Genomic DNA, 18,292 nt, shown 5'->3' with positions numbered 1-18,292 from the left:
GAGCCTGGATCCTGTTTCAGTCTGTGACTCCCTCTCTCTCTGACCCTCCCCTGCTCACTCTTTCTCTCTCCTAGAAATAATAAATAAAAAAAAATTAAAAAAAAATAAATCAAGGTAAAGGACAGAAATATTGTGTTACGTTTTGTGAAGTCTAACAAAAATGTGAACCAAGATCCTGAACTTCTTGTTGAGCTTAACTGGAAATAATCTGCCCAACCCTCCCTCTTCTTCCCTCCCTCCCTTCCATTCTTTCTTCCTTCATTCCATCCATCCATCCATCCACCCATCCATCCATTATTGATCCATCCATATATGCATGCATCCATCCCATAAATGTTTATTCCCGCCTTTTTTGTACCATAGATTCTTGTGGCCACTATAAGAAGGACAACATCCCTGCTCTTAAAGACTTTGAATGGAAAAACTAACACAAAGGCGAGCAATTATAATAGTGTATAAGGCAAAGCACAGGGTGTTAACGGAGACCCATAAAAAGGGGACATGGTGTAGGTGCCCTTTTTATGTGCAGGGAAGGAGAGTAAATCTAAAAAGATTTCTAAGGAAATATTTGAATGGAAGAAGGATCACACTCTCAGTAAATGTGTAATGCCATTTAGTTGCTTTAAAATTCTTGGGTGTAGCCATGTCAATATTTTCAGCTGTTACCATTCTGAAATCTTCATGAATCTCAAGATTTTCTGTTTGCCTTTGCAGCTCATGGGGCCGGTGACAGTCTGGGGAATCCGGAGCTGGATACAAGTCTGCTGGAGGAATTCTTGGGCAATGATTTCGAGCTGGGGGCCTTGTAAGTCATGAAAGTACTGTTCTCCATAGGATGTTTTAAAAGTTATGAGATAGTTAAATGAGTTGGAAAGTGTTCTTTCCTCTTCTGTTTTCCAGAAGGGCATGGATGGAGTTGATACTGTTTCTTCTATAAATCTTTGGTAGTCTTCACTGAGTAGGGTCTGCTGGGCCTGGAGTTTTCTTTATAGAAAGGTTCTCTCTTTCCAATTCAATATCTTTAATAGATATGGGGCTATTCAGGTCACCTATTGGTAGTTACCAGCTTAGGTAGTTTACGTGTTTCAGTGTATTTACTGATTTCANGGGGGTGTACAGAGGATCTGAAGCAGGCTCTCAGCTGACAGCAGTGAGCCAACACACCAAATGTGAGATCACAACCTGAGCTGAAGTCAGATGTTCAACTGCTCACCTGACTGAGCCACCCAGGTGCCCTGGTAGGTGCTTAATAAATATTAGTTGAATCAGTGATAGGATGAATGTGTCTTACCCTGCTCATCTCCATCCTATTTCTTTAACATCTCACTCAAGACTAAACTCCAGTAAGCACTATGAGGTCATTTCTCACCACCACAACATTAAAGAATATCTTCCATCTATTTCCTCTTAAATTTATGTCACTGAAAAAAGTGGGTGACCTCTCTTCTCTTTCTTCCTCCCACTCTTCCACCTATCTCTGGCATCCATCAATTTTTCCCATTTGGGAGGTGCTCAGGATTTTAAAAATTTTATTTTAATGGATGAGGTAGCAAGCCAAAAGCTAAATATCTAATGATCCTCCTGTAACTGGTGCTGTGATCTGAATGTGAGGGCCTCTTTCCCTGGAAGAATATAAGGAACTGGATTACATGGGGGATATTGGTATGGTAGCTAGACAGTTGATGTGTTACATATTTAAATTGTGCCTGGAAAAAACCCATAAAGTCACAAAGTTAATAATTGGTGACATAAGTGAAGGGTACAGGTGAGTTCCTGCAGCTTCTCTTTGGGTTTGAAACTATTTTAAAATAAAATGTTAAAAATTCTTTCCCTCTTAAAAAATGTACAAAGCTAAATTTATCAATCTTTTTCTTCATAATATTTAGCTTTCATGCCATGCTTGGAAAAGCCTTTGTCTTAAAATCATAAGAATATATTTTTAAATTTTTTAACCTTTACTTATTTTTGAGAGAGAGATTGACAGAGTGTGAGCGGGGGAGAGGCAGAGAGAGATGGACACAGAATCGAAACAGGCTCCAGGCTCTGAGGTGTCAGCACAGAGCCTGACACAGGGCTTGAACCCACAAACTGCAAGATCATGACTTGAGCTGAAGTCCAACGCTTAACTGACTAAGCCACCCAGGCGCTCCAAGATCATAAGAATATTAGCTCACATTTTCTTTCTATAGTTTTATTTGTTTATGTTGAAATTTTTGCTCTATCTGGAATTTTGCTGTGGAGGTAGGAAAATAATCCATATTTTACCCCTCATATGTCTAATCAATGTTCCCCCAAACTTTTATTGAATAATCGATCTTTTCCACTGCTGTCAAATGATTTGTTTATTGTGTACTTAAAGTCCTAATATATTACATGCATATGTGATACTTCTTGATATATCCTGGATATATTCCACATCCTTTGATGTGTCCATGCATACATTTCTCAGTATTTATATACCTCCTCCATTATAATTTTTCTGGTGTTTTTTGGCTATTTATTCTCATAGAAGAATTTCAGAACACTTTAATTTGAGGATTAATTTCAGACAACACACAAACCAGTTCAAAGGAGTTAATAGGATATATGCAAGAGTTTGTCATATAATTGGAGTAAAAGTGGAACAACCAGGCTTTAGTAAGGATTAAATAATCAAGAAGGACCTGGGTTAATGTGATGGAGATATTTAGACTATTACTCTACTTTGCCTAATAATTATATGACTTAATCTCTATCATCAGCTTTAAAGTCTAGTTCAGGGCACCCGGGGACTCAGTCAGTTAACATTCCATCTGATTTTGGCTCAGGTCATGACCTCAGGGTTTGTGAGATTGAGCCCTGAGTTGGGCTCTGCATTGATGGCACAGAGCCTGCTTGAGATTCTCTCTCTCTCTCTTTCTCTGGCCTTCCCTCATTCATTCTCTCTCTCTCTCTCTCTCAAAATTAATAAATAAACATTAAAAAAATAAAGTCTAGTTCAAATTCTTAGGAGAAATAATTGAATTGATCACTGGCCAACCAATAGGTTTGTTCTTCCTGATTCAGATACCTGTAGAGGTTGTGTTATAAATATGGCTGTTGGAGACTGTTTTCACAAGGGAAATTTTTTCTGAAAATGAATATATGGGTTTGACAGACATTATAAATAATGTCTAGTAAGTTTTATGATACTAAGTCCTTTAGTCTAAGATCAATGTTTTTTCATTTATTCACATCTCTTCCTATGACCCCTCATAGAGTTTTTTAGAATATTGTCCCCAAATATATGTTTAGATATTTTATACTTTTTGTCATTTTGAAAGGGATCTTCTTCAGTATATCAGAATTGTTAATTGGTTATTTTTTGTATGTAAGAAAGTAATTATCTTTTATATTTTTTAACTATTTTTGATTAACTCTTAATCAACTAGTTTATTGAGTTTTCTGCTTATTTTGATTTGTTGTCAATTTTTTCTCCTGAGTTTGCTAAGTATAGAGTCATATTATCTACAAATTTTTGTTTTGTTTCTTTATTATATATTCCTATATTTTATATTCTTTTTAAAATTCTAAAATCTTTATTATGATCAGAAAGAAATCAGTAAGTTATTTTCATTTTTTTAAATCAAGGTAAAGGAGGGGCGCCTGGGTGGCTTAGTCGGTTAAGCGTCCGACTTTCGCTTAGGTCATGATCTCGCGCTTCGTGGGTTCGAGCCCCGCGTCGGGCTCTGTGCTGACTGCCAGCTCGGAGCCTGGAGCCTGTTACAGTCTGTGACTCCCTCTCTCTCTGACCCTCCCCTGCTCACTCTTTCTCTCTCCTAGAAATAATAAATAAAAAAAAATTAAAAAAAAATAAATCAAGGTAAAGGACAGAAATATTGTGTTACGTTTTGTGAAGTCTAACAAAAATGTGAAGCAAGATCCTGAACTTCTTGTTGAGCTTAACTGGAAATAATCTGCCCAACCCTCCCTCTTCTTCCCTCCCTCCCTTCCATTCTTTCTTCCTTCATTCCATCCATCCATCCATCCACCCATCCATCCATTATTGATCCATCCATATATGCATGCATCCATCCCATAAATGTTTATTCCCGCCTTTTTTGTACCATAGATTCTTGTGGCCACTATAAGAAGGACAACATCCCTGCTCTTAAAGACTTTGAATGGAAAAACTAACACAAAGGCGAGCAATTATAATAGTGTATAAGGCAAAGCACAGGGTGTTAACGGAGACCCATAAAAAGGGGACATGGTGTAGGTGCCCTTTTTATGTGCAGGGAAGGAGAGTAAATCTAAAAAGATTTCTAAGGAAATATTTGAATGGAAGAAGGATCACACTCTCAGTAAATGTGTAATGCCATTTAGTTGCTTTAAAATTCTTGGGTGTAGCCATGTCAATATTTTCAGCTGTTACCATTCTGAAATCTTCATGAATCTCAAGATTTTCTGTTTGCCTTTGCAGCTCATGGGGCCGGTGACAGTCTGGGGAATCCGGAGCTGGATACAAGTCTGCTGGAGGAATTCTTGGGCAATGATTTCGAGCTGGGGGCCTTGTAAGTCATGAAAGTACTGTTCTCCATAGGATGTTTTAAAAGTTATGAGATAGTTAAATGAGTTGGAAAGTGTTCTTTCCTCTTCTGTTTTCCAGAAGGGCATGGATGGAGTTGATACTGTTTCTTCTATAAATCTTTGGTAGTCTTCACTGAGTAGGGTCTGCTGGGCCTGGAGTTTTCTTTATAGAAAGGTTCTCTCTTTCCAATTCAATATCTTTAATAGATATGGGGCTATTCAGGTCACCTATTGGTAGTTACCAGCTTAGGTAGTTTACGTGTTTCAGTGTATTTACTGATTTCATCTAAGTTGTCAAATTCACTGGCATAAAGTTATTCATCATGTCCCCTTATTTTACTTTGAATGTCTACAGAATCTGTAGTGATGATCCTTTTGCTGTTCTTGACATCAGCAATTTGTGTCTTTCTATTCTTGATCCATCTGGCAAGAAGTTCATCTGTTTCCTAAACCTGTTGAAGATCCAGCGTTTAGTTATTTTTATAGTCCTAATTGTTTTTCTGTTTTGTATTTCATTGGTTTCTGCTCTAATATTATATTAACATAGCAACTTCAGCTCTCTTTTATTTTTAATTTATATACAGTAATATTAAATTTCTATCCTGTATATGGTTTTGTGAGTTTTGACAAATTTCTAGAGTTGTAGGACTGCTATCACGATCAGCACAAACAATAGCTCCCTCACCTGAAGCATTTCCCTGATGCTTCATAAGGGAAACTTATCACCCACCCTGAGACCCTAGTGACAACTGATCTGTTTGCTGCCCCTATAGTTTTGCTTTCCTGAAATGTCACATAAATGAAATCTGTGGTGTATAACATTTTTGGTCTGGCTTCTTTCACTAGGCATAAAGTCTTTGATCGATAGCTCATGCCTTTTTATTGCTGAGAAAGACTACTGAATGTTTATAATACATTTTGTTTATCCACTTACTTTTTCAAGGACATTTGGATTATTTCCAGTTTTGGGCAATTATGAGTAGCTTCTTTAAATATTAGTGCACAGGTTTTATGTGGTCAAGAGTTTTAATTTCTTTTTTTTTTTTTAAATATTTTTATTTATTTCTAGGAGAGAGAGAGAGACAGCGTGAGCAGGGGAGGGTCAGAGAGAGAGGGAGTCACAGACTGAAGCAGGCTCCAGGCTCTGAGCTGGCAGTCAGCACAGAGCCCGACGCGGGGCTCGAACCCACGAACCGCGAGATCATGACCTAAGCGAAAGTCGGACACTTAACCGACTAAGCCACCCAGGCGCCCCAATTTCTTTTGTTTTTAATGTTTATTTATTTCTGAGAGAGAGAGAGAGATACAGAATGCAAGTGGAGGAGGGGACGAGAGAGAGGGAGACAGGATCTGAAGCATGCTCCAAGCTGTGAGCTGTCAGCACAGAGCCTGATGCGAGGCTCAAACTCACAAACTGTGAGGTTTTGACCTGAGCCAAAGTCAGACGCTTAACTGACTGAGCCACCCAGCTGCCCCAAGAGTTTTAATTTCTATAGGGTAATATTTAGAATAAAGACTCCTGGGTTGTATTTTTTTAAATAGTTTATTGTCAAGTTGATTTACATATAACACCCAGTGCTCATCCACAAGTGCCCTTCTCCATACCCATCAGCCCCCTTCCCCTCTCCCCCACCCTCATCAGCCATCAGTTTGTTCTCAGCATTCAAGAGTATCTCATGGTTTGCCTCCTCCCTCTCCCCAGCTATTTCCCCCCTTCTTCTCTCTCCTGGGTCATATTTTAAATGTAAGCTTAACTTTATAGAAATTGCCAAATTTTCTAGAGCAGTTATACCATTTGCCATTACCTCCTGCAGTATATGGGAGAGATCCAGTTGCTTCTCTTTATTGCCAGTTCTTGATATTATCAGTTCAGAATTTTTTTTTTGTTGTAGCCATTCTGTAATAAAAAGCCATTCTATAGTGGTATCTCATTGTGTTTTAACTTGTGTTTTCCTAGCGACTAATGATGTTGAGTATCATTTCATGTGCTTGTTTGCTATTTATACCTTTTCTTTGGTGAAGTGTCTTCACATTTTATGCCCATAAAAGTTTTCTTACCTTTGAGTTTAGACAACTGTTTAAATATTCTGGATATAAGAACTTTGTTGGATATATGATTTGTGAATATTTTCTCCCAGTCTGTAACTTCTCATTCTTTTAACAGTGTCTTTCCCAGAACAAAAATTTTAAATTTTTATAATGTCCAATTTATCCAACTTTTCCTACATAGTTTATGCTTTATATCTAAGCAATATATATATTGCCTACTCTAAGTTCCCCCAAATTTTCTTCTGTTTCCTTCTAAAAGTTTTAGAGTTTTACATTTTACTTTTAAGCCTACGATCCATTTTGAGTTAATTTTTGTGTAAAGTTTGAGATGTAAGTTGAGATTAATTTCCTTGTGTATGGATGTCTAATTATTCCAGATTTATTTGATGAATAACCATTCTCCATTGAATTACTTTTAGTAAAAAATCAGTAGTAGTTTTTGGGGCGCCTGGGTGGCTTAGTCGGTTGAGCGTCCGGCTTTCGCTTAGGTCATGATCTTGCGGTTTGTGGGTTCGAGCCCCGCGTCGGGCTCTGTGCCGGCTCAGAGCCTGGAGCCTGTTTCAGTCTGTGACTCCCTCTCTCTCTGACCCTCCCCTGCTCACGCTGTCTCTCTCTCTCTCCTAGAAATAAATAAAAGATTTTAAAAAATCAGTAGTATTTTTTATCTAAGAAAAAGTCAAATGACCATATTTGTGTAGATCTAGATCTAGACAAATGTTCCATCCCATTGATCTATGTGCCTATCGTTTTGCCAATACTACACTATTTTTAAGAGATGTATTTTCTGGCTAGAAATTTACCCCCTTTTCAGCCTTGAGAAACAGGATAGAAACAGATGAGGGAGAGGGAGAAGATGAGAAGAAAACAAAACTCTGTCACACAGTGAAGCTAAATCAGACATAAGATGAGGCAGTGGGAATATAGGATGTGACTAATAAAGAATTTCTGTTTTTTTTAATAAATGCCTTTTCATTGGCAAATATCCTCTTCTAATGTTTATTTATTTTGAGAGAGAGAGAATGAGACACAGACAGAGACAGAGTGTGAGCAGGGGAGGGGCAGAGAGAGGGAGACATAGAATCCGAAGCAGACTCCAGGCTCTGAGCTGTCAGCACAGAGGCTAACATAGGGCTTGAGCCCACAGCCTGCAAGATCATGACCTGAGCCAAAGTTGGGCACTTAACCCAACTGAGCCACCCAGGCGCCCCATGGAATTTCTATTTTTAAGGGATATGTTTTCTGGCTAGTTGTGCACATAAAAATCCCCCGCCCCCACTTTTCAGCCCAAAGAGACAGAATAGAAACAGATGAGGAAAAGGGAGATGAGAAACAAAACAAAACTCTGAATACTATCTTGATTATTGTGCTCTTATTATAAGTCTTGAAATCCTATAGTGTAAGTACTCCAAATCTGTCTTTCTCAAAATTATTTTTGCTATTCTAGTTCCTTTTATTTCTCATATAAATATTAGAATTAGCTTGTTGGTATCTGCACAATCCTTCTGGGATTTTGATTAGGATTGTATTAAGTTCAGAGATCCATATGCAGAAAGTTGATATCTTAACAGAATTTGAATATTCCAATCCATCAACATGGTGTATCTCTCCATTTATTTAGGCCTTTTTAATAATTCCTTTCATCGGTGTTTTATATATCTCAGGATGTATATCTTGCACATATTTTGTTAGATTTATGTCTAAATATTTCATGTTTCTCTTTGAGGTATTGTAAATAATGGTTTTTTTCCCCTCAAAGTTTTAGGTTCCAATTATTCATTGCCAACATATAATACTAGTATTGATATTTATATATTGGTTGGGTCCTGCAATCTTAATGAAGTCATTTATTAGTTCTGAGATCTTTTTCATAGATTTTGGGGGATTTTCTATGTTTACAATGATGTCATCTGCAAATTGGGACAGTTGTATGTCCCAAACTCTATGCCTTTAGATACCTTTTTTTTCCCTGTATGAAACTGGGTAGAACTTTGGGTACAATGTTGAATAGAGAAGTAGAGACAGCAGATGTACTTGCCCTGTCTTTGATCTAAGAGGGCCATTATTCAGTTTTTTAAAATCATTAAGTATGATACAGTGCCTTTTTTCCCCTCTCAAATATTTTTTATTTATTTATTTTGAGAGAAAGAGTGAACAGGGCAGGGGCAGAGAGAGAGGGAGAGAGAATCCCAAGCAAGCACTGTGCTGTCAGCACAGAGCCTGATACAAGGCTTGAACTCACAAACCATGAGATCATGACTTGAGCCAAAACCAAGAGTCAGTTGCCTAACTGACTGAGCCACCCAGATACCCCAATGCATTTTATTAACTGAGGGAGATTCTCTTCTGCTCCTGCTTCCTCTCCCTAATTTTTGTATCTTGAATCAACCTTGTATTCCTGGGATAAACCTCAGTTTGTTGTGATGTATTATCTTTACACATATTGCTAGATTCAATTTACTAACATTATGTTGAAGATTTTGCACTTACATTCATGAGGATATTGATCTGAAGTTTTCTTATATTGTGTTTTTCTGGCTTTGGTGTCAGAGTAATTATAGCTTCTTAAAAATATTTGGGAAGTGTTCCTTCCTTTTAAATTCTCTGGGTAAGATTGTGTGGAATTGGGTTTATTTCTTCTTTAAACGTTTGGTAGACTTAACCAGTGAAACCATCCTTGCCTGTAGTTTACTTTGTTGGAAGATCTTAACTAAAGATTAAATTTATCCAATAGATACAAGACTATTCATGTTAACTCTTCCTGCTTAAGTGAGTTTGGTAGGTTGTCTCCCCTCCCTGTTGCCCCCAAGGAGTAAGTCCATTTCAAATATATGGACACACTTCAAAGTATTTCTTATTAGCCCTTTACAGACTCTGAGGAGTCTGTAGTGATATTTCCTCTTCTGTTCAGCATATTGGTAATATACTTCATTTCTCATTTTTTCTTGATCAATCTGGTTAGACACATAAATTTTATTAGCAGCTTTTGGTTTCATTGATTTTCTAAATTGTGATAGTTTTTAGTAGCACTGATTGTTACTCTTTATTTCCTTCTTTTGCTTGCTTTGGGTTTAGTTTGCTCTTCTTTTTCTAGTTTCTTAAGGTGGAAACTTAGTTCTTGATTTTGGATTATTCTTTGTTTTCTAATATAAGCATTTGATGCTGTACGTATCCCTCTCTGTATGGCTTTAGTTACCTGCTTCAGTTTTTGATATATTTGAATTATCTTCTGGCTTAAAATATTTCCTAATTTTCCTTGAGGCCTCTTTGACTCATGGGTTGCTGGAACTGTGTTTCTTAATTTCCAAATATGTGTGATTATTTTCTGTTTTTCTGTTAGTAATTTCAAGTTTATTTCTATTATGGACGGAGAACATAATTTGTATGATTCTAATTCTTTTAAATTTGTTAAGGCTTGCTTTATGACCCAAAATAGGGTCTATCTTTGTAAATCTTCTATAAATGCTAATTAGGTCAAGTTGGTTGACATTGTTGTTCAGGTCATCTCTATCCTTGCTGATTTTTTACTGCATTCATCTATTAGTGTGAGAGGAATGCTAAGCCTTCAAGAATGATTGTGGATTTAGAATTCTTAGTTCTTTTTTCCCCCAACACTTAAAAAATTTTGACCTACTGTCTTCTCACCTCCATGGTTTCTGATGAGAAATAGACAGTTATTTGAATCATTTTTCCTTTGTATATGTCATTTTTCTCCAGCTGCAAGATATTTTATCTTTGGTTTTCAGCATTTTTATTATGATGTGACTGGATATGGGCATAGTTTCCTTTGAGATTATATTCTTTTTGAATTTGTAAATTTATAATTTTCAACATATCTAGGAAGTTTTCAGCTATTATTTCTTCACATTCGTTTTTGTGTAATAATGTCTTTCTTACATGTTTTTGGACTCCAGTGATACAAATGTTACACCTTTGATACTGTATGTGGGTTCCTGAGTCTCCGTTGATTTATTTTTTCAATCTCTTTTCTCTCTGTTGTTCAGATTAAATCATCTCTGTTGATTCACTATCTTTAAGTTCACTGACCCTCCTCTGTCATCTTCATTTTGTTATTAAGTCTATTTTGGCATACCTGAAAATGCCCTCCCCACCTCTCCCCCATGAAAGAATGAAACCATATCTGAATCTCAGTAATGAAGAAACCTGTTTGTGGACATCTCTGGTCCCTGGCTCTTGCTGCTGTTTGCCAATGAGAACATCCTTGCCAACTGACCATGGAAAAAAGGGAAGCTCACCATTTTGCAAGCTACACACACACACACACACACACACACACACCCCAGTGGGTTGGACCATGGAAAAAAGGGAAGCTCACCATTTTGCAAGCTAAACACACACACACACACACACACACACACACACACCCCAGTGGGTTGCCAAATGCATGAGTCTACACTCTGAGCCAGCTCTTTTGCTCCAGGCACTGCATGGCTGAACCTAGACACTAATTACCCCTGTGCCTGCCTTCACATTCCCCCTCACTCCATCCAAACCACTGGTGCGAGTCCCTGGAGGAAGAGTGGGCAGGATGTATCCTTACTATCTCTGGCCTGGAAACAATCTGCCAGAAACTGTCTAGTGTCTCTTCTATATAACTGCTTCTTAGGAGAAGGTACAGCTAACTTTACCAAGGTTCTGTCTACGCATTTGGATCACTTTTATAACTAGCAGAAGAATTTTGGCTGTTTGGTAAGGAGAAGTGAACAAAAGTCTTATTCAAAGAACAGTCTTCTCCAGGAAGTCTGAAATCTGCCATGTGACCTTAGTCTCCATGATAATATAATGGTCCTTCCTATAGGACCAGAGTTATCTCCTCATAGGCTATCACTATTGATTTGCCTAACCGGATTCATTATCTACCTTTAGAGGTGGTTGGGTATAAGAGAGGTAGAGGAGGGAATTAATATTGTTGAGCACTTACCAAGTGATGGGCAGTGTTCCTTGTTCTTTACATATTCATTTATTTAATTACACATTTGATTTTGACTTTACACATTTCATTCTCAGAACGAATTTGCCAAATAGACAATATTATCTACATTTTATAAATATGGAGGTGGAAAGAGTAAGTCCACAGATTAATAAGTGAGTGGCAAAACTGGGGTTAAAATGTTCCTGGCTCTAACGCACATTCCCTTTCTTCTATATGCAGCTTTTAGGTTAATTAGGGGATATTTAGGAGGATGTGACTCTCAGGGAAATACATTCAATGCATCTAAAATTATCTGACAAAAGATGTGACTCAGGATGGATCCAAGCCATAGTTTGCGAAGATTGTCAGAGTTCCTGCCCATTAAAGAAAAGTCCTATGATCAGATCACCTGTCATTGCTTGATAAAAACTGTTCAGCTGCATGCAGTTAAATGAGGCTGCAATAAAAGTCAGAGATAGAACAAGCGGAAACAGCTCCAGTCCATGACCATGGGGCTGTTCGAGTGGTTCAATGATCATTTACATCTGTGCAGTACTCAAATACTCCCAAGTGTTGAGTATTTCTAAATACCCGAGTCTTTTTTGCAGGTTAGTGCATTTCTCATAGCAGCCCTGAGATGTAGGTTTTCTTGCCTGGGCTCACAGCTAGTAAGAAGCAGAGCTGGGATTGAAACCTGAGTTTCTGCCAATCCTGAGTTACTTCCTCTCAATTATATTGCCTGTGAATTGTGCTTTAAAAAAATGTCAGTGATGACTCTTTGCCTCGGCAATCTAGGAGACTACTGGGCTGCAAAATTGAGGGGAGGCAGTTTAAATATCATAGGGAGATTTTCACATCTCAGTCATATTAAAAAGCAGAATTGGAATGATTGATTGGCCCTGCAAAACAGACGCCCCCTAATGCTGTATGGAAAACTGGTCCCATGAAATGTTGTGGGGAAAAAAATAAAAGTTCCATGAGTAAATGAGCTTGAGACTCACTGGCTTAAAAAAATGTTAAATGAACTTTACTGCAGGACTTTTCAGAGCTTTTGATATGCTAATGTGCAACTGAAGAAGGGAAATGGTATGCAGTATTTCTCAAATTTATTTGGCCCTGGATCCCTTTTGGGAGGCATGTACCCATACATGAGCCCTGGGATATGCTGCTCAGGACTTTCTCATCTTTCTAAATCTAAATAAAATTGGTATGCTGAGCTGGGGCAGTCCTGTCAGCATGTGAAATTTTCTAAATATTGCCCTTAACCCTTTGTTTCCTTGTGTGGCAGAGTCCAGGGCAGCTGTCTGCCCAGGAGGAGCAGGCTGAAGTCCTCTGATTTCCCTAGGTTAGCCAGCCAGTTACCTACTAGGTACACAGGTAAGCTGTGGTGGACATACTGGGAAATGTCTAGGTGTGGAGAGCTGCTTGAAGGGAGGGCGGGTAGAGATTTAAGGGATAGCATAAAACCCTGGAGGATGCAGGGAAAAAGGACAAGAAGAGTGTGTGTGTGTGTGTGTGTGTGTGTGTGTAAAAGGAAAACTCGAGAAAAGGGACTAGTGAATCTCAAAACAGGCTTTGTTTCCTTCAAAAACACCCAGAGGTTCACCTGCTTCCTTTCTGTACTCTAAGTGTGGGTCCAGGAGCAGCAGCACCCGTATCACTTGTGAGCCAGAAATGTAGCATCTCCATTCTAAAGATATTTGTGGGAAATGAAATCACCTATAGTAATTAATTTCATTAGGATAGTCTGAATTTATTTAAAATTATTTTAATGTTTATTTTTGAGAGAGGGAGAGAGCTCTAGAGAAAGAGAGAGAGAGACAGAGTGCAAGTGGGGCAGGGGCAGAGAGAGAGACAGAATCCAAAGCAGGCTCCAGGCCTGTCAGCACAGAGCCTGATGCAGGGCTCTATCTCATGAAATATGAGATCGTGACCTGAGCTGAAGTTGGATGCTTAACTGACTGACCCACCCAGGGACCGCAGGATAGTCTGTATGTATGTATGTATGTATGTATGTATTCATTCATTCATTCATTTATTCATTCATTAATTGATTCATTCATTTATTTTTTCTTAAATAGTTTATTGTCAAGTTGGTTTCCATATAACACCCAGTACTCATCCCAGCAAGTGCCCTCCTCCATGCCCATCACCCTCCTCCCCTCTCCCCCACTCCCATCAGCCCTTAGTTTGTTCTCAGCATTCAAGTCTCTCATGGTTTGCCTCTCTTCCTCTCCCCAACTATTTTTCCCCTTCTTCTCCCCCATGGTCCTCCGTTAAGATCCTCCTAATGCACCTGTGTGTGCAAACATATGGTATCTGTCCTTCTCTGCCTGACTTCTAGTCTGTATTTAAATCACTGTGTTCGTTAGAGCATTAATTCTGGTGGGAGACCACTTGACTTCAACTTGCTGACTTGCCAGATGAATAATCTTGGGTAAGTTATTTAATCGCATCAAGCCTTAGATTCATTGCCTGTAGAATAGGGGCATAGATTTTCCTATGGTGATAGCTGAGCTTCAATGAGATAACACATACAAAGGGTGAGCTCAGTCCTTGGGCCATAATAGGTTCTCCATAAAAGTTTACCTATTTCTTTTCTTTTTTTAAATTTTAAATGTTTTTTTTATTTATTTCTGAGAGAGAGAGAAAGAGAGAGAGAGAGAATGAGCAGGAAAGGGTCAGAGAGAGATGGAGACACAGAATCTGAAGCAGGCTCCAGGCTCTGAGCTAGCTGTCAGCACAGAGCCTGATGCAGGGCTTGATCCCACAAACCGTGAGATCATGACCTGAGCCAAAGTCAGACGCTTAACTGACTGAGCCACCCAGGCGCCCCAAAGTTTATCTATTTCTAAAGCAGCAGAGGAGTGGGGTAAGAAGCTCAGGGTTCTTGCGGCTTCCTAGTAAAGGGCTAGAGGGGTGAGGTGGCATCTTGCTTCCTTTGCCCTGTCAAGAAATTATTTTCTTGGGCTACCTTTATCCACTGACAACATTTCTGCCAAAGCTCTTTCTCATACCAACTTCCAGGTAGTAGGTACGAGCCCTAACCAAGCTTGGTCAAGTATTTATTGTGTGCCTATGACATGTTCACCACTGGAGCACTATGCTGGACACACACACACACACACACACACACAGTATTAAGACATATTCTTAATGCAAATATCCATGTGGGAGGATAAATCACACACTTAAAAAACTGGAGAAAATATTTTCAGTAACAATTATTTCTACAGTTAGTTGATGGGGTACAATGGTGAACAAAACAAATGAGATCACTGCTAATGGTTGACCAAGGGCAGTGTGGTGGGAAGCAGCCTCTCCTGCAGGACCCCCAGGCATTTCTTCTGAGTTGGTGTTGCATGGTGATAATACAAAGCACACTGACTTTTTGTAGGTTTAAGTATCGTTTTTTTTTTAATGTTTATTTATTTATTTCTTTTTTTAATGTTTATTTCTTTTTTTTTTTTTACAAATAGTTTATTGTCAAATTAGTTTCCACATAACACCCAGTGNGTAGAGGGGGATCGCCTCCCACCCTGGGGTCTCCGATCCCGGCCCGATTTTATCTTCCCCTGTTCGCACTCACGTTAGAAGGCTCTCTCAGTGGATTCTGCGTCCTTTTTCTCCCAATCTCGCAGGTTTTGTAAGGTTTCCAATGGCTTCAGATCTTTTCTGTGTGATGTATGGGTGTGAGTGCAAGTACGGAGCTCCTTACTTCTCCGCCATCTTGCCCCCTTAAGTATCGTTTTTAAGTTACCTACAGACAGTGCATTTCCTTATTGCCTGTTCCTGGGGTGAGCTGTTCCCATGCCTTCACTCTTGGTACTCCACTGCTGTCATTCTGTTGTAGGGGAGAAAGAAAGACAATGGCATATGTCAGAATAATGGCAAATAATGGCGGAATTTATATATAAAGTATAAAGTCATTCAGTAAGATGAAGAAAAAGAAGCATAATAAGGTAAAGGAATAGGAAAAGGCGGTGGGAAGTCTATTATTTTAGACTGGGTGGTCAAGAAAGCCATCTTTAAATATATGTATTTATATATATAACATATTAATGGTCATATGTAGTACAAAAAGAAGTCATTCATATTTATTAAGTACCAACTCTGTACCAAGCACTCTGCTTAGTTGAGCTCAGTGTGCAATAGAGCTTAAGAGAAGGTGCAAATGGTGTGTGAAGGCACTAGGAGAGTCATCAAAGAAAACTGGGGATTGGACTGTTGAATTGTGAATAATCCCAGCTAGGCATTCACATGAAGCTCATGTATTAATACTGTATTTCCTACTCAGTGCCTGGTATAATCATGAGCACATAGTAAGCACTCAATAAAAACTTGGTCAAGACTGGTTACAATTGAAAGAAATACTGGCTGCTTTGGACACAGCATGTAGTTGTTATGGATATACATATAACTTTACCAGCTGGAAAGAAGAGTCTATTTTGCACTCTTTCCTTCAGTTTGCACAGCATTCAACCCCCAAGAGACTATATTTATCCATACATCCTCCCAAACACAGAAACAAGTTATATATCTGAGAGAAGGAAATTTAAAAGGCAAATTATTCATCTTTTTATTAGTAGCTAAGAATCCTTTGATTATTACAACTGTCTCCTACAGAAGGAGGAGACAAAGATGGCCACTCAATGAGTGACCCATGGTTCTGTTACTTTCAATGTCCACTTCATAGAAATCACTTTGGCATAATAGGCAAATTCAGAGCACAAAGGCCAAAATCGTCTAATATGCATGACTTGTTGTAAAGAGGAGATTAACAGCTCATAAATAGTCCCTGACAACAGTGTTTTTCTTCAAGTTAATTATTGCCTTTGTTTTAACAATTTGCTCAGTTTCAAAGGTAGCTATCAATTCTTCCTTCAAATTCTCTGAAAAGAACCTCACAATTTCTCTCAATACTATAAAATGCATCAAGCATGGAATGCAATGAAATAAAGGAGTAGCTGTGGTGAGTTTTGGAAGAGAGAGTAAACTGTAAGGAAATCATTAAAAATTTCAATATTTTCATTTTCAAACCATCACCATATGTTGCTGCCATTCAACACAGGGACCTTTGATTCTCCATGCATGTATTCCCATATAAAATATGCCATGCCATATTTCTTGAGTGAATTGATAATTTACTTATGATTTTTAATTTTTATTAACATTGAATTCAGTGGTGCCACTAATACAAAGGTAACAGCTGCCTGGAATCTTGAATGTGGAATTATGAGATCACAGAGCCAATCAGAAAATTTAAGTTATAGATCTATAGAAGTGATAGATGTGTAGAATTTAAGAAGTCAAAGAGTACTGTGGGTATATGGCTTATAATCAAATTCAACAATCCTCTGCCCTAGTTTTCACCATGTTCCTGGGTTTGGCTTTCCCAGAGGCAGATACTTTCCGACTCTTTCAGATATAAAAGGATACCTTATATCTAAATGGTGTTTTATATTGCTGTTCTTGCTTTATGTATTTTAGAATTTAATATCTTCTGCAGGGAGGATTTAACTTTCTTATACCACATCTGAGACCCACTTCTAGCACCAGTCTCCCAATATCATAAAGTTGTATAAATTTTTGGTTAGGTCAATATCCAGGGCTTACGTTGTTATCATTATGTGTTCACATATTATTTATTATGATTTTATTTTCTTTCTTTAATTTATTGTTTTTCTTGAACTTAGTCTTGTTTTCATGATTTTCTTGACTTTGAATGTAACTAACATTAATTCTTCCCACAAATTCTCTGAAGAGAATTGCCAAATTCCTCTCAGTATCAAACACATCAGTTCCTTTTCTCCTTAAAGAAATTTCTCAGATGACCTTTGTCATTACTGACTTTTTTGTTCTATCAATTTGTACTACCTATTTCTATCAGTTGATGAGAGATGGATGTTAAAATCTCTGACTATGATGGTACAATTATCTATTTCACCTTTTATTTCTGTAAATTCTGCTTCATGTATTTTGAAGTTAAGCTATTAGATAAATAAAGAATCATGATTGCTATGCCTTCTTTTTTTTAAAAAAAAGTTTTAAATGTTTATTTATTTTTGAGAGAGACAGAGACAGAGCATGAGTGGGGGAGGGACAGAAAGAGAGGGAGACACAGAATCTGAAACAGGCTCTAGGCTCTGAACTTGTCAGCACAGAACCCAACGTGGGGCTCAAATTCATGCACCCTGAGATCATGACCTGAACCAAAGTCAGACACACTTAACCAACTGAGTCACTCAGGTGCCCCTGGTATGCCTTCTTAATGAAACAACTATTGTTATTATGGAATGAGTCTCTTTATTTTTAGTAATGCTCTTTATTTTTAAGTCTATTTGACCTATTATCCATGAAGTCACTTTTGCCTTCTCATATACTTTTTTCTCCATTAATTTTCAACTTATGAGTCTTTATATTTAAAGTATTTCTTGCAGGCAAGATAAAGTTGGGTCTTACTTTTTAAAAACCCATTCTTACAATCTCTGCCTTTTATTACAGTTCTTAGTCCATTAAGATTTAATGAAATTATTGATAATGTATGTAATTTGCCATTTTATTATTTGTCTTCTTTTTATCCTTCTATTTCGTATTCCTTTGTAACTACTTTTCTACTTTATTAGAATTCCAATTTATCTTCTAACCTTAGCTATATACTTCTGTGAATAATTTAACTTTTCATTGTCTACTTAGAGTTAATTAATATTGTATCACTTTACATAAAATGTAGAAACCTTCAACTGTATGATTCTATTTTATCCC

The 18,292-nt window shown here is 37.8% G+C and overlaps 1 protein-coding gene across 1 annotated transcript in view; it reads left to right on the top strand.

Moving 5' to 3' along the window:
- MYRFL (myelin regulatory factor like) overlaps positions 1–18,292 on the top strand; it is a 134,131-nt gene that overhangs the window by 30,306 nt on the left and 85,533 nt on the right. Inside the window, exon 2 of the mRNA XM_077775266.1 lies at positions 4,442–4,532. Within this exon, the coding sequence (XP_077631392.1) occupies positions 4,442–4,532 (91 nt within the window). The remainder of the gene's footprint in view (positions 1–4,441; positions 4,533–18,292) is intronic.

The sequence above is a fragment of the Crocuta crocuta genome, unplaced genomic scaffold, assembly GCF_008692635.1.
Source record: "Crocuta crocuta isolate KB4526 unplaced genomic scaffold, BGI_CrCroc_1.0 scaffold97, whole genome shotgun sequence".
Lineage (NCBI taxonomy): Eukaryota > Metazoa > Chordata > Mammalia > Carnivora > Hyaenidae > Crocuta > Crocuta crocuta.
The sequence above is the reverse complement of the archived record's forward strand: the minus strand, read 5'-3'. Positions and strand labels throughout refer to the sequence as shown.